The following is a 25289-nucleotide window of genomic DNA, read 5'->3' as shown; positions in this document are numbered from 1 at the left end:
CATAGGTAAAGAACAACTGAATCATACGATAGACTGCTGACATGTGTAATAACTAGTTGCCTTCTCGTGATGCATGGAGGAGTCTTAGATTTATGTCTTCAACCAAGTCGATATACGACAACCCAAATGTAGAATGTAGCCCATTTTCTTGTTAGAGGAAGTCCAGGTATTACTCAAATAGGCTAGTAATAGTAACAAACGCCAGATATTTAAGATGGTTTAACATGACACTGTGTTCTGGTCATCATGAAACTCTAAAACATGCTGTAAGGCTTCAGCGAGTCTTTTATTCATGTCTAAATGTCTGCTTTTGAGCGAATTTGGAAAACCTCTCCATGCATGTCTCATGAGAGCCTCATAAACGTATTTATATACACACACTGTTATGTTGTAATATCGTCCATCCATAACAGCTATAACATAGTCTTCAGTAGTAATACCTGATTCAAGACAAAGTTCTTTAAGGCCAACACCTTAAAAATATTTCTTAATGATACTCAATAACCCAATTACTTTTGAAAGGTGTACCTTTTTCCTTCAGGAGCAAACTGGCGATTCCTTTCAAAAGCGCTTGGGTATGGGGTTTTTATTTCATTTCTATCAATACTTCTTGAACCTACGTGTTTTTTACAATCATTAATTATACCAAAAATGTACAAATTATGTGGAAGATTCCAAGTCTGATAATGATGGCTGAGTAGAGTATTGGGTGCTTCAAAAGAACTTTGGTAATCTTTGCAAATAGAGCCTGTTCAGGCACTAAAACTACTTCATTCAGTTTCAGCTGATTCATGACTTTTTGTATGCTCTGGTTAAGTATTTCAAATGCATTAGCCATTTTTGTTGCTGAAGCATTGGTGGTTGGTAAATAACCAACATTGTCAATAACAATATATTACTGATATGGACTTTATGGAGAACCCGATCCATCCACATATTAATTGATTTAGTGGATCTACTTGCCGTGTGAGAATCTATTATGTGTGGTCAAGCCCACTATTCGTTGGTAAAAGAGAAACCCAAGAGTTGACGGTGGGTTGTGATGACTAGCTGCCTTTCCTCTAGTCTTACATTGCTAAATTAGGGACGACTAGCGCAGATAGCTCTTGAGTAGCTTTGCACGAAACTCAAAACAAACAAATCCTCTTGTCTTACATTGCTGAATTAGGGTCAGCTAGCGCAGATAGCCCTCTTGTAGCTTTGTGCAAAATTCAAAACAAATCAAATTATAAGGAGAAATTTGGAGAATTTCATTAAATTATACTTCAAGGTGTCTTGTCACACATGTTGTTGTTGAGTTTCTGATACATGTGATTCAAGCTATCATTATACGTGAAATTAGTGCATGTGCGAAGTCAATCATTTTCATGACTTTACGGTTATGAAAAAACAACTCTGTTCTTACGTTCTCAAACAGATGTCTATGCGCATTGCTTTCTGCTGCATAATATTCTGCATTTGCGGCAGAATTAACCTATTTTTCTTTCCTTTTTTTTGGTGGACGTGCGTAGTCTTTATAACAGGTTCAGTGATAGCGAGCTCAACAACCACGATGTCATGAGATACGATGACTAACACTCTGTAGTTCTGTTATTTGTTGCTATTTCCTACACTGTTATATCTGAATGTAAGTCAGTATATTGAATAAACGGTTCTCTAGGTCTTTGTTTATTTATGCACTTTGTTGTTGTTTTTTTCACAAAAAATACAACGGTTGTCATAAACTCTTGATGCGGATGGCCCACTCTGATCATGACATGCGAAGTTTCTCGGTATTGTGGAATCCTCAAGGTAATCATTTGATATTCTTGTTGACTTCATTTGAGTCAAATCCAGATCCATTTTCATGGTAAATCCACTTCAGCATCGTTGGTGGTAAAATATTTCTGGCACTTCCTCTTGAATACAACACAAGCCAAATGCAACGAGTAGTCCACTGTTTCGTTAAAAGAAATTGAGGGATTCTCAAATAGGCTCGTAATAGTAACAAACGCCAAAATATATAAGATGATGTCATGTCTGTGTAATTAACAAGAAACTTTGGTGATCTTTGATTTGTGCTGCTTGTAATAATGTCTCTCACGAGAACCTGCCCTTTGGGAATACCAGCGTTGAGGTGTTTGTTTTTGTTTTTTGCGCAAAGCTACTCGAGGATTATCTGCGCTAGCCGTCCCTAATTTAGCAGTGTAAGACTAAAGGGAAGGCAGCTATTCATCACCACCCACCGCCAACTCTTGGGCTACTCTTTTACCAACGAATGATGGGATTCACCGTAACATTATAACGCTTCCACGGCTGGGAGGGCGTGCATGTTTGGCGCGACGGGGATGCGAACCCGCGACCCTCAGATTACGAGTCGCACGCTTTAACCCACCTGGCCATGCCGGGCCACCGTTGAGGTGTCAACTTCATCTTGGTTGTGTATTATGCATAACTTATATAACATTTAATTGGGCTTAATTGAACATTCAGGACATTCACTACTACCACCACCAGGAAAGATATGCTACTGTTACCACAGGACGATTTCATGATTAATTATATTACTGTCTAAAAGTTCTATCTATTGTGTTGTTAATTGCAATCGTGTGTTAATCAGGTGAAATCTAAGCTATCTAAGGGAGGCGTAAAGAGTGGATCAAAACTATATTCATTTGACCTTTTAATAATTATTTATCTGTTTATTTTAACTATTAAAAGTGATTTTTACATAAGAAAGCCTTATATTACAAAATTTTATGGAATTTGAACAAAAGGTATTATTTTTTAAAACTTAATGTATAAGTAGCTTTATTTTATAATATATTCCCTAAATATCTTTACAGTACTTGCTAAATTTAAAAGTTAAAAGTCCCTTCCTTGTTCACGATAGAAAGAACATTTCTCAGGCAAATAGATTATAAATATGTAGTTAAAGATTTTGCTTCCGCCGAAACAAAGAAAAAACGATTTTAAGATAACGTTTTGGTATGTTGTTTCGTAGTGTTGTACAATAACAATATTGTTTTTTTATGTAACTAATTCATTCTTACTTGCCATGTTGTACAACTACAAGTAAATAACAATGATTCTTATAATCGTTTAATTTTATTATATCATCCTTAAAGGTTACATACATCACGTTCTAACGACAAAATATTCTCGCAAAATTTCGTACGATAGACAAAAGTTATCTGACGATGACCACAAGAGTGGTCGAAACATTGTAATAAAGCTATAAGAATAATCTATTATAAAACTGTATCTCTGGGCTGTTATTTAAATATGTGACTTCTTAATTGTTTTTTTAGCGCAAAACTACATACAATAGGATATGTCTACATTCTGCATACAGTGTGGAATCAAATCCAAGACTTTATCGTTGGAAATCCGGAGACTTACTTCTGACATGTGTAACGTAAAAAGAAAGCATAGTGGTAATAATTATCGAGTAAGTCTCCGGATTTCCAACGATAAAGCCTTGGATTTGATTCCACACTGTATGCAGAATGTTATGTTAGAATGTATGTTAGAAAAGTTAATTCAGTGTTTTCGTTATAATTGTCGAACAAAACGTTTTATATATTACTTACTAAGCTCCTAACCCCACCTAATTTTACTGTAAAACATTTTTACTTATTTCTTGCTTTGAAATTCGTATGTTGTGCCTACAAAGTGCATAATTCTCCCAGTGATTGATAACATGTACACGTTTTACTGCCATCACGTCAATACAAATTGCAATGTTAAGCGTCCTTGTGCGACGTCATTTTAGTGTTTACTGAGAGATTGACACACAAAACAATAATGTGCTGTAGTGCGGGTAGTTAAAACAGGAGATCATTCTAGGCAACTTTGGACCTCCTTTCATGGAAATAAGCCCACCACGTATTCCAGACTTAGATCATTTATTATTAGTAGCGTCACTTTGATTTTAAAACTGGAGGGTAGTGTTTATATCCGGGATACGCATGTGGATATTTTATCAAAGAAGATATTCTATTCTTGAAAAAGTAAAAAAGACATGTCACCCTGTGAAAATTACACCTATGTTTATCATTATCAAAAAAAAAAGAAAGAAATATACTACGTTTAACGTGGTTCTTTTAGATTCACTTATAGCAAAAATGCATGAAAGTTATGTTTGTTATTAGGCTAACAAATGAGAATATTGAAAATTTACGCATCTTCATGCACAAGAGCACACTGTTAAGTAAACAAAAAACAAACATTAAATGAGATTTTTTTAAATCATACGTGATCATTTGTTTAGAATTAAGCACTAATCTACACAATGAGCTATCTGTGTTCTGCCCACTACGGGTATCGAAACTCGGTTTTTAGCGGGATGAATCCGTAGACATACCGCAGTACCACTGGGGGGCTATATGATTATAAGTAAATTTAATAAGTGAATTATAAAATTGTAATTGTCTGCAAGTATGGTAATAGAAAAAGCAAATGAAATATTGCACTGAATTATTTATGGCTAAACATAGTATGTGAAAAATTGTCCATTAAATGATTATATAAAATTAATTCTTTAACCCTTGAATAAGATTTAATGGACAATTTTTCACATACTATGTTTAGCCATAAATAATTCAGTGAAAAAATTGTCCATTAAATGATTATATAAAATTCATTCTTTAATCCTTCAATAAGATTTAATATATGCACAAAACTTTAACTTAATAATCTGTGACCAGAATTTAGCATAGTGTATTATCATCAGTTATTAATATTAACCTCCGATCAAAACAAGTTATTTAGATTAAAAATAAAAATCAGTCCAGTAATTAGCATAACACACACTTTTCACAATGTACTTTATAAAAATAAGAATGTATTATCTCATGAGTCGGAAACTTTCACTTTTAACAATACATACATATTATCTAACACTGTATATGTTTCACAACTAATACACATGATGAACATTACATCCAACATTACAGAGCTTTGCTCAAAAAAGCTGATGCACCCATCTTATTAAAGCATATAAAGGTGCCCCCGGTAGTACAGCGGTAAGTCTACGGATTTACAACGCTAAAATCAGGGGTTCGATTCCCCTCGGTGGGCTCCGCAGATAGACCGATGTGGCTTTGCTATAAGAAAAACACACGCGTATAAAGGCAAGTAAATTTATGCAATTATTTTATTTCATCATATCATATTTTTATTATTTTTATGATGTGATCCTTGAGTCACCCACCATAAACCAAAAAAAAATCCAAGTGGTGCGAAAGCAAAAACATTTGGAGTCACTGTCCTTTATGATGAGAAAGGAATTTTACAATTTTAAGACTAAAAGATTATGACGAATTTCTTCATTTACTAAGCCTAAATCTTTAATTATATATATAAAAATATTAAAAACGAAATAATTTGCAGAATAACATAGAAATATTTATTTCTTTTCTAAGTAAAGGTATTAATCGAACATACTTATGCATCCATTTCATAGCCTGTAGTTATTGTGGTTCGTGTGTTTTTCTTATGGCAAAGCCACATCGGGCTATCTGCTGAGTCCACCGAAGGGAATCAAACTCCTGATTTTGCTTTGTAAATCCAAAGGCATACCGCTGTACCAGTGGAAGACTATTATGGTTTATCAATTTATTAAAGAAAAACTATATTACTACGTTAGTCAACAACTAAAGCGATAGATACAGTGGAGCGCCGTTAAGCCGCGGTATTTGGGGGGTCAACCTGCTTAACCGCTGCTTAAGTGATCCGCGGTTTAAACCTTTGAGACTGAAAAGCCGAAGTCGCCAACAGCTCCGCCGAGGAGCCTCATCCGGGCCATTGCGTGATCATTATATCGGATTATCGAATTAAAAATAATACTTTAATTATTGATCACTTTTTTTCACGGATTTACCACGGATTAACTTTTAATATATGGAGAGGTGTGATTCGGTAACAATGGCGGCCTCCATAAAGCTGACATAGAAAGCGGATAAGGTAGATTAACGGTCGGTTTCTATTGTAATATATTTTATTTATTTCCCAAATTAAAGCAAATCCTTTTTAAATATCCCCTTGAAGTAATAAAGCCAGGATTAAATTCGTAAGCCACGTTTTTACACGTTCTTAAATTGCGGTGATCCGTGATAATCCTCGCTCACATCGCTCATAAGACCTGCTACAGCGGCTCAAGCGATTTCGCGGTTTACTGGTTTGCGGCTTAATGGCGCTTCACTGTACATACGTTATACTCAGATTTTACACACAGTGTTTGATTGTTTGAATTTTATCAGCTCTGTACTGAAACACAGTTAACATAGAACAAAAAAGAACTCAAGTGTTCAACCTTCAAAGTGAGTTATTGTCTCACAAAGGACACTTACAAAGTAATGAGCAATCAAGATACACTGATTTTTCTCAACGTAACACACAATACACGTCTTTATGCACAATAATTATGTTTGAATCACTCAGCAGATGGCGCTAATAAAGCGAAAGAGATCTCAATAAACTACTATTTTGTTCTGTTTACACGAGGAACATTTGAAACTTGCTAAATTTATTTTTAATATTAGCGTTGAATAAAGTGATTTGAATCTTTGAAATATTTACATATTTTTATTTAATAAGGCAGATTAACAAAGTTATATAACATAAAAATTAAAATACAAAAGATCAACTTAACTTAGGATCTATGGCTTCTTTATATAAAAATACAAATGTATACAACATTGTGTTAAAATATAGTATGTGCTTTTTATGATAATATGGTTATAACAGTGTTTGCTTGATATTGTAGGGATAATAAATATTTGTGGAATATCACGTAGCCATGCTTGTCTCTGTGATTTAACTTCATAGTGGCTAAAATACAAGTAAATATACCCCCTTCTTCTCTCGTGCCTCTCACATTCGTATCTTCTGACGTCATTATCCAAGGTTGTGTTGGGTGAGTGTTGTTTGCTTTTCTGCTACAGCTTTTTTTTATTATTATTGTTAGGAAGTGTTTGGAATTCCAGGCACGGATTTTAGAAAATGAGAATAAACTTCTTGATAGTTCTTTATAAAGCTTTAAAGGTTTTTAAGACATAAAAAATGAATCAATGCTTTAAGACAAGTTAGTGAGTGGTGCCAGCGTTCTTGGGGAATCCCTGCTTGTGAACGTGAGACAAGTGGCGGCGGAGAATCAAGATGCCACGTATAAAACAAGGTCAGATGAACGAAAGTGTAAACTTCGGCAATTATCAGGCTTAGGATTAGGCTACTGTTACACTAACTTATTACGCTATTATTACTTTAGTCTTACTTAATGTTATTGATAATATGAGGAAGTTTAGGTTAAACAAACATAAACACTTTATTCGAACTCAGTTTGTCAAGTAAAATTTATTTTATAATTCTAACATTTTCTAATATTTTAATTTGTGTAAAAATGTAGGTGTTAAATTTTCACTTACTCAAGCTTGATTAAAACAGTATTACTAGCAGTAAGTGAATTACGTCTTAATAATACTCAGTAACTAGTCAAGAAAGGATAACAGATCTTTGTTTTCACAGAAATAAATGGTGAAAAGCGGAGGAGAGTTGTTAATTTATCTGTATAAAGCGTTTTTTTAAGTGATCAAATGCTATTTTGCATAAATTTGATACATCTTTGTGGGCATTATCCTGCAACTGCAAAGTTTAAAACATTAACTGTAATTTGTAGCCACCAAAAACTTGCATTAATGTAAGTTAGCTGGTCAATAAACAGTGAACAAGAATATTTTAATCACAAACAGCCATGGATTGACAGGTGTTGATTACAAGTGGCTATGTCTTGTACTTGGTAGATTTTCACTGTTTTTTTACATCAATAATGTGTTTAAAAGAGTTTGATTTGTGTTAGTGCCAATAGCTTAGTCATCACCCATTACTGTTGTAGTCTATGTTAATGCTTTCATAATGTATGTATGGTAATTCTTCCTTGGTGTATGCAATATGTGAAGTTTGTACTACTGTATTGTGAAAGTAGGCCTTCGGTTATTATGAAAAGTTGTTCTCTTAGGTTTTAAGCTTTCAAAAGCTGATGTATTAAAATACTTTTAAAGTTGGCTACATATTTATAAATGTGAAAGTTGCAATAATAATTTAGACCACCTGAGGCCTGTAAAGTGTAATTGTTTTATCTTGTAATTTTATTAGAAGTATGAATTGGACATTCCTTTGGATATTTAGAGCAAAAGACACTTGTTGAAATAAACAACTATTTTGCCTTTTTAAAATGTGTCAATTTTAAACTAAAATATTTTAATTGAAAAGAGAAAACTTGTTAAAGATGTTAAGCACAACTATTACAAGATAAGTGTTTTCAATCTTTGCAATTGCAGGATAGAACCAGAAACATTTAAATGTGATGGTAAAGTATTATTTGTTTATTTGTTGTTACCACTGCTACTATATCATATATTAATACCTATGGATACTGTAGCTTATTTTTGCTACTATGAAACAGAATTTCTATTTACTGATAATTATCACATGAAGGAGAAGTGACAAACATTGTCTTTGTAATTATATGTCTGTTGATCTTACGTTAGTGGTGGAAAAGTTTTAAAATTTTATTGAATGGTCAATATGAGTTCTTACTTTCCAAATATTTATGACACTCTTTGAAGAGAGTATAGCTTATTCACATGAATGTGAGGTTATGAATTTGATGGATCTGAATTTTCAGAAAGTATATGACAAGATGCCATGTAATTTTTAAAAAGTTATTTATCTTACTAGATATTGCAACTAAGATGGCTTATTGGATAGAAAAGTGGCATGATAGAAAAAACCAGAGGGTTCTTAAAAATGATGGGCAATCAATCAGACTGGATTAACATCAGAAGTGGGGTATCTGAGGGCTGTTAGGACCTTCTCTGTTTTTGATTTGCATCAGTGATAAAGATTAAGAAGTCATCAATGAATTATTTGTAATTGCTGATGACATTAAAGTTTTGGATGTTGTTATCTGTGAATGGGAAGTTATTATTTTCCAAAGGATTTGAATTGTTTGGTGAGTGAGGCAAATAAATGACAGGTGATTTTAATTGTAAGAAATGTAAGGTAATGCATATGGAATATCACAATGTGAGTATGATTTTGATGGGAATAATTATCCTGATGTTTTCTGTCACAGCTGTAACTGATTTCTTTTTTAGTAGAGAAGTGTTTACTTTCATGTAACAGCAGCTTCTAATATCTCTGTTATATTCTGAAGACAATAAGAAGAAAGGACATAAGTTTTAGATTTGACAAAAACAGGGTAAGCTACAGTTAAGATACTTTCAGTTTTTTAACAGAGTAATAGGTTTATGGGATGAGTTACTGTCACAAGTACTAGAAGATGACACTTTATGAAAGCTTGAGAAAATAATCTATAATTTCCTGAAAAATAAATTGGGTGTTTAAATTTTTACTTTTTCTCAAGTGAATATGCAGGATTAGCTATGGGTAACCAAATGGCTGAATGTTTTCTGTATGTTTTGCTATGGGTGCACTAAAAACTAAAATAAAAAGTATTTGTAAATGTTTATTGAAAATGAAAAACAAAGTTAAATTGATATACTTTTTTATGTGTTTTGTTGTGTCACTAGTTTAAATGCTGTTGGACCACTTTTGCCCTACCAACTGAGGTACTGAGGCTTCAACTCCCCAGCAAACAACTTTTCACCTTGGTCATTTTATATGCATATACCCCTTGCACTAATTTTAAAGGGACATTATTTTTCAAACAAACCTTTTGTTTGAATCAATCAAGGTTTGACTTGCCCGTAACACTAAGCAATCATGGTTGTCATATATATGGTTTCTAATTAAAATGTCTTAACACTTATCTGGTAAAATAAAGCTTATTCATTATATTCTTTGCTTAAGTTTACCAATATTAAGAGTGCAAAACAAATTCAAGTAATATCTACTTGAAGAAATGTACTGTGATTGCAAGCTATTATTAAGAGTACTTGTAATGCCTTACAAAATAAGTTACCAGAGCTTCAGATTCCAAAATGGACAACTACCTCTAATCATAGATCATTACAGTGTAAAATAATGAAACTGCATAATTAATCAAATGGTTCAAAGACATTAAAAGCTGAACAGTGTACATTTATAATACAAAACCAAATGATATCTTGTTTAAAAATGTTTTATTATGTGTAAAATATATGATGTTTTATGCAAGTTTCCATTTAGATATGTACTTTGTAATACTATTTCATATACTGAAATCTGTCATGATCCTTGCATGTTTTGTCAGCTACAGTGTACTAACTTGGAAATTGATATAATGTTGATGAAATTATAACAGAAACATCTTAAGAGCATAGTTAGGAGCTACATTTCAACAGATCATCTGATCTGCAAAGACCAAACAGGTGGAACTTTTTGCAACTATTTATCTATCCAATGAGAAACTTGTGCTTTCTCATCAGATAACCTTTCAAGAAGTTAAAATCTGTAAGATTAAGTTTGTTCTATGTATTTTTCATTGTGCACTATTTATCTATAAGTTTGTTTTTGCATTTTTCCTTTTATTCTAAATTTAAATCATTACATTTAGATCACAAACAATGTAAGCCTAGGTAAAACAGTTCTAAATAATATACTGATCTGCTATACGTAAATATAAATGAAACCCTAATCTTTTTTTAGACCTGCCATAAGTAAACAGAAACTTCATGTAGCCAACATAGTACTTGAATAAACTGTGCATTTCTTTCTTGTATTATTTTTATTATTAAAGTATTTATTTTTGACCTTATTTGCTCTATATATATGTAGGCTTCACATAATGTGGCCAAGGAAGCTGTTAAGCTCACCTCATTCCAGCTGCCTTGTTGTTGTTCTCTAGAAAGTAATGCATTTTGTTCTCAACAGAGATGTAACAATGTATGTTGTACAAGTATGACCAACAGTAGTTTCCTCCAGTGATAAGTCAGGTGATATTTTTGGAGGCTGTCACCTCTTTTATGAATTTAGAATAATTAATCAGGTGGTTACTTTTGAATTAAATAAAGTTGATTTAAACAGTCTTATACTTGAATTAGGCCTCACTGTGCCATGTTGGTAAAACAAGTACACACAGTATTTAAGTGTGATATTAGTAAAATTGTTTATTTTATATTTTACTTTGTTTCTACTATCTTTATTTCATTATTCCGTGGTTTGGTTATTTGAATAATTTACTATTACTGTCTAATAAATGTCCTGCTCAAATCTCCTTTTATTTTCCAATCCTTTGCATTGCTTAAGTAAAATTAGTATTATCTGGATATTCCACAAGGTGGATAGGAAGTAGAAAATTTTGGTGTTATGACGTCAGGATATATTATTGCAAAATTTGATTTTTCTGTTAGCTTTTGTGCTTTAAGCTTAAAAAAGGTTTCTTGGAGACAGAAATAGCATGTTCCACAACTTAAAGGAATTATGCTCAGAAAGCAAAGTGAATCACTAAAGAGACGTTATCCAAGAGAATTGTTAAGTATAGAATAAATTCTATCCAAAATGTTTTGAGTTTCATAAAATCTACAAAAGTCTGTGATTTCTGTCTTAATAAATGACAATTTAAGAAGAGCTGTCAGTGTTTGGAATACTCAGACTAGCTGTTCTTACTCTTATCCTTAGGATCAGTCTCATTGTGAGGGAAGCATGGACAAATGAAAATCATTACAGTGACGTGGCATCTGATGAATCTGAGTGTGGGTGGGAGTGGTCTGTGTAGAATGCTCAGACTTGTACCAGCTGGAGTAAACCAACATATGATGAGATATTCTGAAAGTGACATATGACAGTAGGAGCTATCTTCCCACAAGTGAGATATTGGGCATCAAATGGAGATGTGAATGAACTATGAGGCAGTAGTGAGTCTATCAAAATGTAGAAATATACAGCCATGGATGAGTGAGGAAACTGGGATCATGAAGACATTATGAACAAGCTGTCTAACACACCTCATTCTGTCACATTAGAGCAGAGGCTTATCACTCATCTGAGTATATGCTTCTCTAAAAGTCTAATCACAGCTCCCCATAAGTGACAGGAAGCAAGTCAATCTGTTTTCATTCAAAGATACAGCACAAGAGGATTTGAACTCCTTTATTTTGAAATATTTTGGATAAGTAACTGCTCGGAATGGGTGGATTCCAGAACTAGCTGTACAACATCTTTTTCTTAGTTTAGACTTCTTGAATGAAGAACAACTGTGCTTTTGTGAGACAGTTATTACCTGAGTTGTGCTGGAGGATGGATCTTGTGGAAAACAAAGTGATATGTTGTGCTGAATTAAAATCTTGGAAGAGGGGTGCCATTGAAAGCTTAATCATTTACATATACTCTGCAGTGAATTGTGAGGATATTCTTCTTGACAGGGTGTGAAAAGGATATGCAATGAAATAATGTGGTATCACCAGAGTGTAAAACATTTTCACACAATGAATGAGGTAGCATCTCTTGCAATGCAGTACAAAATGGTAATTTAAAATTAGTTGTAAGAAAGGAATAAATCTGTAGTAATAGCTGCAGTGACTTAATTTTGAGCATATCATTCTAGCCAGAACCCATGTTGTATCAGATTTCATACCAGCCAGAAGTCACTTTTTGCATTATTTCTTTTACACTTTTTAATTTTTATTTTGACCTGAACCCAGGACTGGAAAGGCCAACTTCAGGTGACTGAAGCAAATTTGAACTTACTGCTTCAGTCTTCCTGGCAGCTCTTAATTTTACATATTTTATGTATTTTTACCTTAATTTCCATATACTATTATAGTATACTACATCTTGTAGTATACATGTGCCTTGTATTTTGGAACATTTGATCTTATTTAAGTAAAATGCTTATAACTTGTCTAGCAGCGGCGACAGAATTGCCAACAGCAGTCACCAAATGCTCCTGCTACAATTTCAGAAAACTAGAAGAGACAAATTCTGGCCTGACCATCAACTTGGGAGAGTGGTGGTTAGCCCATCTCTCTCTCTTTGAGGGTTGGGTGAGTCTTGATGTGTGCTTGTTGAAGATAGAGTTCCTGGTTTATACAGGACTAGCCAGAACACTGATTAGTCTTGCAGTATATCAGGTAGCTTGACTGCAAATACTATTATGAGCCAGTCTAGATGAATTTTATTCTGGCAAATGGAGATGAACTACTTGTGAATGAAGATGTCACATTCTAAGGATATCTTGAGTATTTTACTTAAAGAACAAAGGTAGTAGTCATTGGGGTCCTTGGGATGGATGAACAGTAAATTTATCCATAGTTGGCCAGATTTTACCCAAGGAATTGTGTACTACACAAGTGTATGTTGAAGAGGAAGTCACAGTAATCTTCCACTCCCTTGTACACAAGCGGTATTCCATATTTACTACAGACAAAGTTTAATGTGTCTCTCCACTCCCATTTAATTCATTTAGAGAGCTTGCAAATAAAATAGGTTGTTTCCTGTTCAGAAAGTAAGCAGAATTAGCCAAGGCAGTTATCTAAGGTTGGGAGGAAGTCCTGGTATTATTTGTGATTGGTTATCAAATTGTATGCTTGGGTGATCCTTGGCATAGTAAGCAAAGTGACAATAACCAGTGTTAGTGCCAACACTAAGGTTGTGTCCAAAAGTAAATATCTAGCTTACCAATACATCTGTAATTGCTAAATGAATAGGTGCAGTCTACACTCGACATAGTGGCAGCAATTCAGTAACTTGTTGATGAAACATGCAAATACATTTATGGTGCTAGATGGCTAATCTGGTTATAGTCACCATCACATTGATGCAGCTGATGCATGTACAATTAAACAATTGCCATACAGGCTTCCTTGGAGCACTAGGAATGCAGCCAATGCTAAAATATTGCAAATATGAAAGGATTGGATCATCTAGTCTTCAGGAAGTGCTTGGTTATTTTTGATGATGATTGTCAGGAAAAAGGAAGGTACAACTATGTTTTACTTTGATTTTAAATAGGTAAATGTGGTAATTGATGCTGGCACCTTTAACAAACAGATGATTGTCCTGATGTTTTTTGAAAGGACTTGTTGATTGAGTACAATAGATATAGCATCTGAATGCCAGCAAGTTAACCTAAGACTGCTTTTAGAGAATGCCTTTAAGAGTTTTGCATTATGCTGCTCAGACTGTGCAACATACTACTGAAGTTTGTAAAGCTAATGGAGCTGACTCTGTAGGAGTTACTGATATACATTGGCAGTATCTTATTCTTTGAGTCTGTGGCTGAGATGCTAAAAATGGTATTTCAGCATGTAGTGAAACTTAAACCAGGAAAATGTGCATCCATGCACAATAGTTGAATTTATTGGTAAAGAAGGAATCTTCTTTTAACCAGCTAGAATAAAGCAGTGAGAGATTGGTCCCAATCTGTGACCAAACAAAATGTCTCCAAAAGTTTTTTTTGGATTTGTACTGTATTACTAATGGTTTGTGACAAACTTTTCCAAGATTTTCTCACCATTATCAGCTTTAACTAATGCAGAGACAGATTTAAATGGGGTAAGGATTGAGAGCAAACATCCCAGTCTTTGAAGTGCTTCAGTAGAAGCCCTGGTGTTTGCATAACCACAACAGGATTGCAAGCTTCATTTAGACCCCAATACCAGCAATAATGGAATTAGAACTGTAATATTGTTATTGTAGTTGCATGATTGACTACAAAGAGTAATTGTATATGCTAGTCTTATGCTCATGGCTCTTGAATGCAGGTACTGTATAACAAAGAACTGCTTACAGTTGAGGTCTTTGTAAAACATTTTCAACACTTCATGTATGACAGAAAATTCACTGTAAAATTACACCATGTATCACTGAAATATTTGATGAACTTTATAAATACTGAAGACATGATGGCAAATTAGATAAAATAGTGCTAGAATATAATTTAATCACATGTTATCATTTGGCCTACAAAATGAAAATGTAGATGGATTGTTTTGCCAAGTGATAAGTTCTTCTCTATTCATTGAATGTGCTTATCCTGATTAAAAGTTCATACAGCAGGAGATTCACAAGTGAATTAATGCTCTGGAAAGAGCAGTTTAAGGATCCAGTTCTAGTATGGATGCTTTTTGCTGTGCAGTAAGGTAAAGTGCAACCAGTGGTGGTCTCTTTGGCCCCATTTAAATGTAGATGGTTAGCACTAGTGTAAACAATGTGCATTATCCAGAGAAAAGGCTGACCTAAACTAGGTAACTCCAGCAAAGAATTGTTGTTTCTCCTGTGAAGTGAACAGTCCTGGATGTCACTGGTAAATTCCCTCAGACAGAGTCAGGTCACCCATATATATATTTGTGGTTGACTAATTCATGAAATGGGCTGAGGCTTATCCATTTGTTGATACTTCTGTACAGTCTGTGGCTTGTGCTGGTAGAGTGCTGAATAGCCCAGCATAGAGACCTAATAAGATCTACACAAAAAGCATAGATAACTTCATCAATCAACTGTTTTCTGAATTGCATAAAACATTAAGTGTGGTAAATATGTGTATTTCATTTTACCATTCCTTCTCTGGTGGTTCAGTGGAGTAAGTGGAAAATACTGTCAAGATTGTGCTTGCTAAATTTTTTAACCCTAGTCAAATTGACTGTTATGAACATTTACCCTATATCATGCTGATTGTATACCACAAAACTGAACTGCTTGATTGTCCAAAGCATTTTTTCTCTGTAAGGTTGATATATGGCTCTCCACCTAGAGCAGATGCCCCACAGCATCCACAAGAATATGTGGGATAATTTGTCTGCATTAGCTGAGTTGTATGAATTTCCATCTCAGCAGCTAAGAAAAGCCACCATATGACATAAAAGGTGATACTATAATACAATGAGTGAATAAATAAATGAGTTGAAAATGTGTGCTTCCAGCAGCATGGAAGCTTCTTAGCTTTGGCTGGACAGGATCTCATCTTGGACTCTGACGAGCAGAGCTGGGAGATTAACTGAATTAATGCATTACCTATGAATATCAGTGCACATATTTTAGGAAACTATTAATTAAGCTTTGGTTGTCCTTCCATAAGTAACAATAGAATTGCTTGCAATAATGTTAGGATGTTCGTACACAAAAATACATAATTAACAAGGTTATGTCAAATGCCTAATCAACATTTGTTACTTTACTAAGATCAACACCATGACATCGTTGATACAACATTGTGTGTATTCACTTCTGTCTCAAACAGCTTGGCCCCACACATTTGAAATACAATAAAATGCTCATCAACATTTCATTGGAAAAAAACAAAAAATATTGATACTAATGTTTTATTTCGTTTTGACAATTTGAATAATCACCATAAACAAGCCAGCTTACTTATGGTAGTGGGATCACTGCTGGAACACCTCAAAAATACTACAGCTAAAATGAAACTACCCCACTATTGGAAGCTGTAATCTAACATGTACATTATACCTACTGTACACAGTGAATGAGGATTTGCTTGTGATTGAAAAAGTCTCTAAAAACTTGGTGTTTGCTTATTTATATTTCCGTTCATGTTACATCCATTCCTATCATACAATTCTTTTAGGACAGAAATTAACACAAAGCTTTTTTTACTGGTTATGGTAACAGAAAACAGATTTGCTACAGTAGCAATTATTTCAAGCCAAAATAAATTCAGCTTTCTGTGGCCTCTAAATGTCCACATATATATTTTATAGTATTCAATTTTGTTTGGTTACAGAGCTATTCAATAAAAAATCAGACCCCTCCTGACACATCTTCTCATTCAGACTTTATTAATAGTTCTGTCTTAAATTTAATTGTATATTATCTATAACCAATAGGAAGTCAAGATTTTCAACTATCATATGATGTATATTGTTATCTTGTTAAATGTCAGTTTCACTCACAGTACCAGTGTTGTTCCCATGAGAAAGTTAACAACTAGATTGGATGAATATGTAGTGACTCTTGTTGCATAGCTAGAAAAACAAAACATTGTTGAGAGGTAAGGGAATTTGTCTTAGTGTATATTGTTTGGTGCATTATTTTAATTAAATGATTTAAGTGCATTACAATGATTAGCATAAAACAATTAGGGTTAATTTTATTCAACAATTGATAGCAAGGAGAAAAGAAGATTGAGTAAATATTTTATTTCTTGTTTTTCATGTTTATTTTTTATATAAAGAATATATTTCCATTATTTTGCCACAGGTATCCTTTAGTTCTCATGACCCAAGGATTTTCTTGTTTTTCATGCTTATTCCTTATTTATCATTATAAAAGTAACTAAAATGTAAAGAATATGGATCTTTTTAAGTTAGTTAAGATTAGATTAGGTAAATTAAATAATAATAATATGATAAACGTTTTGTGAGGCTTGCACAGGAGCAAGTAGTAGTAACTTGTGGGTAATATAATTCAGTAGTGTAACATGATCTATACATTCCCCAAATGATTTACAGCTTATAATGGTGGGATAGTAGTTTGACATGGTTGAAAGGGCAATAAAACAATAAAATTTAATTATAAATAAAAGTGTACTGTCATGAACTTAAAGTTACTTAGTATAAGTGTATATAGTTTTATGTTAAAATTTGAAGACATTCTAGGAAGAAAAAAGCTGGTAATTTAGATTTTTTCTTTTTCCTTTTTTATTCTTTTGTAGTTATGAGGTCAGCTATATTGACAGCTTCTGTTCTGAAATAAGACAGAGAAAATGACAGATAAACTGTATTATAAAGTTTTACTGAAAAAAATGTTTGAAATGCATTTAGGAGGTTTTAGAGGTTACAAAAGGGAATTCCAGATGAGGAAACACATTTGTAATTTTAACATGAAATAATTTTCCACACAGACTAAGATATTCTTGGACAAATCTAGTTTTCGCTCTAACAAAGTAACTTTAAAAAAAAAAAAGTTGGTACACTACATGGAGTTGGATTCCTCTACTGTCACCTTCTCCAAAGTTTCATTCTCTTCACAAATACTTTGTTTTAGGAATGAGGTGCATATACGAGGTCTTTTCAAAAAATACGCGGACTGACGTCATAAAACAAAATGTATTTTATTTAGATGTTACAGGTCTGGGACCCCTTCAAAGTACTCTCCTCCCCAATGCAAACACTTATCTCAACGGTGTTTCCACTTGTTGAAACAGTCCTGATACGCTTCTTTTGTAATGTCCTCCAGCTCCTTCGTTGCATTTGCCTTAATCTCGGGAATCGTCTCAAATCTTCTTCCTTTCAAGGGTCTTTTGAGTTTGGGGAACAAGAAAAAATCACAAGGAGCAAGGTCAGGTGAGTGAGTGGGTGGGGAAGAACAGTGATCGAGTGTTTGGCCAAAAACTCATGAGTTCTGAGGCTGAATTTTTGCAGCAATGTGGTGCATCTTCAATTTTTCGGTCAAAATCTCGTAACAAGATCCAACTGATATCCCACACGCTTCAGCAAGCTCCCTGACAGTCAGACGTCGATTTGCCTGCACCAAGGTGTTGATTTTGTCGACGTGTGGGTCGTCAGTTGATGTGGAAGGACGTCCAGGACGCTCATCATCTTCATTGGACTGTCGACCATCCTTAAAACATTCATCCCACTTGAAACATGCTGTACACTTCATAGCAACATCACCGTAAGCCGTGTTAAGCATAGCAAAAGTTTCAGTTGCAGATTTTCCAAGTTTAACACAAAATTTCACAGCAAGTCGTTGCTCCTTCAGGTCATTCATTCTGAAATCCGCCAAACGAAAAAATTGCACTTCACTTAAAACCGCGTAGCTAATACACAAATGAAGATATCTGCAATGGGGAAATGGCATCGTAATCAGCTGATCTGTGCGAACCTAGCGACACCAAGCGGATTCCCCTGGAACCAACTGGAGCCACGCAATTCAAACAGTCCGCGTATTTTTTGAACAGTCCTCGTACTAGCAGTCAGGAATTCCAGAGTCTGTGCACATATGACAAATATTCCCTACACACAATGTTTTCATTTTCTTGAGGGAAAGCCTCATGGCCTCAGATTCTTAAGAGGTAAATCAATAGGCTTCACTGGGTGGTGTGTAATTTTTCTCATCAAGGAGGCATGTGGTCTAGGTCTCTTTACTTCTCAGGATTAGTCCTATCTTATTGGCCTTCTAGCTTACAACATTTCACAAGTGATGCTTGTGGCTCATTGTTTTAATTGAAAGGGATTTTTGTGACAGAATTGCCAACAACTGGCAGTTTGATCTTCTGTACCTGTTCTTTAGACTGTGGCAGTAGCTGCTTTCCATCTGGATATGATGGGATTGTCACTACAAAACTTTTTTCCACTTCATATGTTACCCAGGGTAAGAAATATAAATTGTCAACTTATTGTCACATACTTTTCAAAGCACCAGATTGGCTTCTACACCTGAGTTTCTGTTTCCACAATCCTTTCCAGAGCGTACAACTCTTCCACTTATTTTTAAGCTCTCTCTGTAGAAGCAACCATGATCTAATGATACATCTGGTTACCTAGAAGCTCAAGCTTCTGACATAGAGGTTACACTATCTTTCATATGGAATTGGGATTTCATTTCTAAGGTTGACATGTATGTGTGTGTGTTTCTACTTAGTTCAAAATACAATTTTAACATCATTATTAATGATGACATGCATAGCAGTAGTGGTGTCAACCATAACTCATTTTTTGATTTAGCTCTTTGACAAAAGTTTTTTTCTTTTTCTACACTCACTATTATTTATGGAAACTTTATTGATTACATATTTTTATGTCCCTCTCTAGTACAGTGGTAAGTCTACAGATTTACAGTACTAAAATCAGGGGTTCGATTCTCCTCAGTGGACTCAGCAGATAGCCCAATGTAGCTTTGCTTCAAGAAAATACACAGAGACATATTTTTGTGAGGCCCCAGTACTCTCCAGATTCTTCTCATTGTTTTGAGTAACTGGTCCCAAATGACCATTCCAGTTACCTACCAGGTAGATTAAGATTACATATTCTTCCTTTATCACATTTACCTGAATGTATATTTATGGTGGTTGCTGATCTACGGACATCATCAATAAGAGTGATTTGCATTGTTTGTCTACAGACCACTTTTTCGTTCTCTCTGCATTTGTCAGACCAGTTCTTCTTACCCAATACTCAGTCAGATGGGAAATGGGTTCAGTCCTTTTCTCTTATATATTTAAAAACAGCTGGTAAGGGTAGAGGAAGCACCAGTAGAGGAGCTAACAATGTTTTGATTTTCTTTGGTCATCCTCAGGTTCACAAATAAGGGTTACTGACTGGTAGCTGACCACATGTTTGAAGGCAATTGTGTAAATGAGTGTAGGAATGTAGAGGGTGTGCTTAATTGTTGGATATATTTATTAATATAGGTATAAAGATGTTCCTTTATATTGGTTTATTTTGGGCTTGAGTTGTTGTATAAGTAAGGCTTCTTTAATTTTGCATTTGTTTATGTTTGCTTCTTTATTTAGTATTTGGGTATTTTCTGTGGTTATGTTGTGTTTATTTGATTTGCAGCATTTGAAAACGTGTGAAGGTGACTTTTTGTGTTCTTTGAATCTGGTTTCCATTTTTCTACTTGTTTCTCCAATATACAAGTTGTAGCAGTTATCACAATGTATTTTATAAATAATGTTGGTGTTGTGTTTGTCAGTGTAATTTTTACATAGTATAGACCTTAGTTTTGTGCCTGGTTTTTGAATAAAGGTTGGTTGTTTTTCTGCTGATGTCAGGAATATATGGTATGCAGCTGTATATGGTTTCATGATTTTTTAATTCGTGGAGTATATTTACTTTTTTTAGTTGATTTTGCTTTTTATCTAGGTGTGTGCGTATAATGTTTTCTACAGTTTGTGGAGGAAACTTGTTGATGTTGATGAAGTATTGTGTTATTTTTTGTAATTTTTTGTTAATTTTATCCTAAAACCTCGACACGATATCCTCATCCATGGTGGAATCCTGCCTGCCACATGGCACAGGAAGGCTTAAAATCAGGCCTGGGATATTTTCTGTAGATATCCCACACTCTTAAACCCCATTGCTTTCCAGCAGGCCTGTGCACATGCTCAATGGGTAAGATGTCAAAGCCAGAAGGAATCTTGGATTAAATTCACAACCAGCATATCTTCTACCATCAGTTTCAAAGTCATATGGGACAAGATTTGAAAGGTCAGTGAGCAATATAATTCTGTCCTCCTCTCTATCTCACTCTTTGATGGCCTGGAAGTAGCTGATACCCTGATCATCGCCAATATTTTAGGTGAAAGCTTTTGCTTGGGTATCTAGCACTTCTGCTTCTTCTTAACTATCAAGACTCAGGCAGAACAATCTCTTCTTTCCTTTTGAGTTTATTGTCTTTATGACTATAATCTTCCCTTTACCTTTTACACTGATGGAACTCAAACTGGCCCTTCATTGGTCTGACAGTACATCAGTTGGACCTGATGATGTACACTATGAAATGCTGTGCCATCTATCTTCTGCTTCTCTAGTTATTCTTCTGATTGTTTTTAACTGGATCTGGCAGGAGAATGTTTGTTTTTGCTGATGCCTGGCATCAGACTATTGTCCTACCTTTCTCTAAGCCTGGGAAGGATCCCAAAATTCCTTCAAATTACCGTCCAATTGCTTTGACGAGCTGTCTTTATAAGACCTTAGAGAGGATGGTTAATGTTCATCTTGTTTGGTTCCTGGAATCAAACAACCTCCTGTCACCCACCTTGAACCACCTGATTTGACTTTAAATGTTAATCAGAGAAGCCTTTCTCAAATGACAATATCTTGTATCAATATTCTTTAACATTGAGAAGGTTAATGATGCAACATGGAGGTATGGCATTTTCTGAGACCACTACAGACTGCCCTCAATCGTTTACTGAAGTAGACCACAGCAAACAGCTTTAACTTCTCTCTCTCTAAAACTGTTTGCATGCACTTTTGCTGCCAATGTGGTATTCACCCAGATCATGAATTCCATATCGGTGAAGTTGTGCTGCCTGTGGTCTCTGACAAATTTCTTGGTGCTTATCTTTGACCGTAAGCTGAGCTTTATACCACACATCAAGCATCTGCGGGTCAAATGTACAAGAGCACTGAACATCCTCCATGTCTTCTCTTCCACATCTTGGGGAGTGGATGGATGTTCTATGCTAAAGATATATTATGCTCTTATTCGACTGAAATTGGACTATGGATCACTGGTCTATGGCTCTGTGAGAACCTCAGCCTTAAAGGTGTTGGACCCCATTCATCATCAAGGACTTCAGCTCTGCACTAGGGCTTTCCACACTTCCCCAGTTCAGAGCTTATATGTAGAGTCTCATGAACCTTCTTTGCACCTCTGCCATTTTCAGCTGTCTTTACTATATGTTTCGAAACTCCATTCCTTACCAAAGCATCTCACCTGGGGTTGTGTTTTTCTTCCTCGGTGGGCCATACTTTTTCAGAACAGACAATCTGCCATTGCTTCTTTTGGTTTTTGAATCCAGGTGTAGTTGGATGAATTGGATCTGTCGATGGATAACATTGCTGTATCCACTGGTCAGCCCATCCCACCATGGCTTCTTACAGTTCTCAGTTGTGACCTATCTTTAAGTCATCTGAGAAAAGCAGACACTTCCAATTGGATATACTGTCTGTTATTTGCTGAACATCTTTCGAACCATCCTTCCATTCCTATTTATACAGATGTTTTGAAATCAGGTGAATTTGTGGGCTCTGCCTTGGTTTGTTGTGGTTTGGTGGTTAAACATTGAATCCCCTCTACAACTTCTGTGTTCACTGCTGAACTGTATGCCATTTCTCTTGCCCTGGATCACATAGAAGCTAAGCAATACTCAAACTGCACTATTTATACTGACTCGCTTAGTTCTCTAATGGCCCTGGAATTGCTTCAAGTTGATTCACACCCTGTTCTCGCCAATATTCAAAATCGACTGGCACATTTCTCTTTAACATATACTTCTGTCCAGTTTTTCTGGATACCAGGCCATGTTGGTATTCAAGGGAATGAGCTCGCCAACACCACAGCTAAATCTATCTGTTCTGGCACTATCACCGCTGTGTCTGTTACATACATGGACTATGGTCCTGTATTCAAGGCTCAGTTTCGTGCCATCTGGCAGTTGACATGGAGCAAACAATGTGAAAACAAGCTTTTCCCGAATAAAATTCTATATTGGAGTTTGGCCATCGTGCTTCCATAAAGATTAGAAAGAGGAAGTTGTTCTAACTAGACTATGCATTGGTCACAGTTTTTAACTCATTGTTTTCTTTCATCTGGAACTGATGCACCAATAAGCCACATTCTACTTTATTGCCATTGTTACAACTCTCAAAAATGGCACCATTTTAAACATTTTCTGTCCCAAGGTTTGTTCGTAATGTTAGACAGTGTTTATTGGTGATAGTGACACTGTTTACCTTGGAAATGTTTTTAGTTTTTTAAAGGCCATTAATCGTTTTAATGCCATTTAAGTTTCTTAATTTATACATTAGACTTTTTTTAATGTGATTCCCCTTTAAGAAACAAGGTCCATCTAATTTGATTTGAAATTAGAAAATGGCTGTAACATCAAATAACTGAACCAGGACTGGAAAGGCCAACTTCAGGTGACTAACACTGCTGTTTGAACTACCCATTAGTCATCCTGGCAAGTTATTATTAAGTTTTTGCTAAAAGTCTTTTAAAACTTTTATTACTTTACTTTCTGAAAATGGCCATAATGTCGAATAAACTTGAAACCAGGACTAGAAAGGGGAACTTCAGGTGAGTGATGGTGGTTTTTGTACTTACATGTTAGTCTTCCTGACAAGTTATGATAATCACAATTATGCTACAAAAAGTCCTTTACAACTTGTATTACTGTAGCTTTTCTCTTAACATTGTAGAGTAGATGTAAACATTGGTTTTATGCTATTTATGTTTTTTAAACTTTGTTTTGTTTTACATTAATTTCCTTTTATGAATTTTACTAAATTTACTTTAACTTTCTTCCGGATGTTTGGCACAGATAGTCTAGCTGCTTTGTGCCATAAAACACCAAATCAACCAACCAATCAATCAACCTCTGATTTGAAAATGGCTTCAGATTGGAAAATTCTGTTTCTGAAGGGCTATTCACCCTACAGTGTCTTGAAAGTAACAAATTCTATTCACTCCAAACTTTTTCAGAGTAAGAACATTTACTTTTCTCCAATACATTAAAAAATTATAGATGTATTAAGACTCCATCATTTCATAATTTTTTGAAAATACAACATTTTGGTACCCTTTGCTAACTGTGGCACATAATCCTATGTAATATCTTAATTGATTGGAAAAATAACTTTTTCAAAAACAGTTTGTTTGTTTTTTATAATTTGAGAAATTTATCTTTATTTGTTGTTCACTATGATGAATTTTGCTTCACCTGATAAATGACTTTGACTGGTTTACTGCCCGTCTTAGAATGGTTTATCACATATTAGTTCACTATGATACAATCATTTTGAACATGTCTGGACAAGATGGACAACTATTGCCCCCACTGCTTCATATTTGAAAATAACATTATTGCACTCAGCAGGTTTAGACTTATCCTATTCTACACCAGGTTTTGACAGATTTCCTGGGATTGCAAAATGCCATGCAGTATATAAGAACAAGGTTCTGTTAATCACATCATTCAGTGTTCTGATGCAAAGGTCAGATTTGTGGAACCCTGGTCTGTTGGAAAGGTTCTACAAGAGGTAGATAACTGTCAAATGACAAGCTACATTAATGAAAAGTTACTCTTTGAGTTTAGCAGAGTTGGAATAAAAAGAAAATGAACTACTGAAGTGGGGAAAGGGTGTGACAACCTTACAGATGATGCTGTATTTTGTGTGCACCACCAAAAAGAATATTTGGTGAAGTACAACTTTCTACGAAGACAATGTTGTGATCCCTTTGGAAAGGCCAAGGAACTTACAGCCAGACAGGTAAATCTATGAAATTGGAACAGAAGTGGTGCCCTTCTAGTGTTCAGAAGGACTCAGACAAAACTGATACAGAAAATGATGATGCAGACATGACTGGTTGGGAAGAATATAAACCAACTTAGCAGCTAGCAGAGATGAAACCACAGCTATGTCATCACATTGGACAGCTTCAATGAGAGCTTGACATCTGCTAGATGTTTTCCTCTGAAGCCTTGCAGTGTAAGTCAAATGGATAAAGTCTGCTATGTGTTTTGCATTTCTTACAAATCACTTCTCCTGGAGTAACAGAGACATCCACTTCTAAACATTCACCAATTTCTTTTCTTACTATCTGTTGCAATTTGGCACACTTATGTTTCCTATAGCTTGAACCAACATTGGTCAGTTTTTGCAGTCTTGAGATGT

The 25289-nt window shown here is 34.8% G+C and overlaps 1 protein-coding gene across 12 annotated transcripts in view; it reads left to right on the top strand.

Moving 5' to 3' along the window:
* Window positions 1–6801: 6801 nt before the first annotated feature.
* The window catches only part of LOC143252978 (uncharacterized), a 63163-nt gene continuing 44675 nt past the window's right edge, over window positions 6802–25289 (top strand). For 5 of the 12 annotated variants that reach the window (XR_013029279.1, XR_013029280.1, XM_076505958.1 and 2 more), the window contains exon 1: window positions 18377–24097. Coding sequence is in view for 5 of the 12 variants with exons in the window: in XM_076505958.1 (XP_076362073.1) it covers window positions 23887–24097 (211 nt within the window). In the remaining 7 variants the exon portion in view is untranslated. The other 7 variants (XM_076505960.1, XM_076505961.1, XM_076505962.1 and 4 more) reach the window with 7 other exon arrangements.

Source organism: Tachypleus tridentatus, chromosome 6 (genome assembly GCF_004210375.1).
Source record: "Tachypleus tridentatus isolate NWPU-2018 chromosome 6, ASM421037v1, whole genome shotgun sequence".
Taxonomy (NCBI): domain Eukaryota; kingdom Metazoa; phylum Arthropoda; class Merostomata; order Xiphosura; family Limulidae; genus Tachypleus; species Tachypleus tridentatus.
This window is presented reverse-complemented; position numbering and strand designations above follow the sequence as displayed.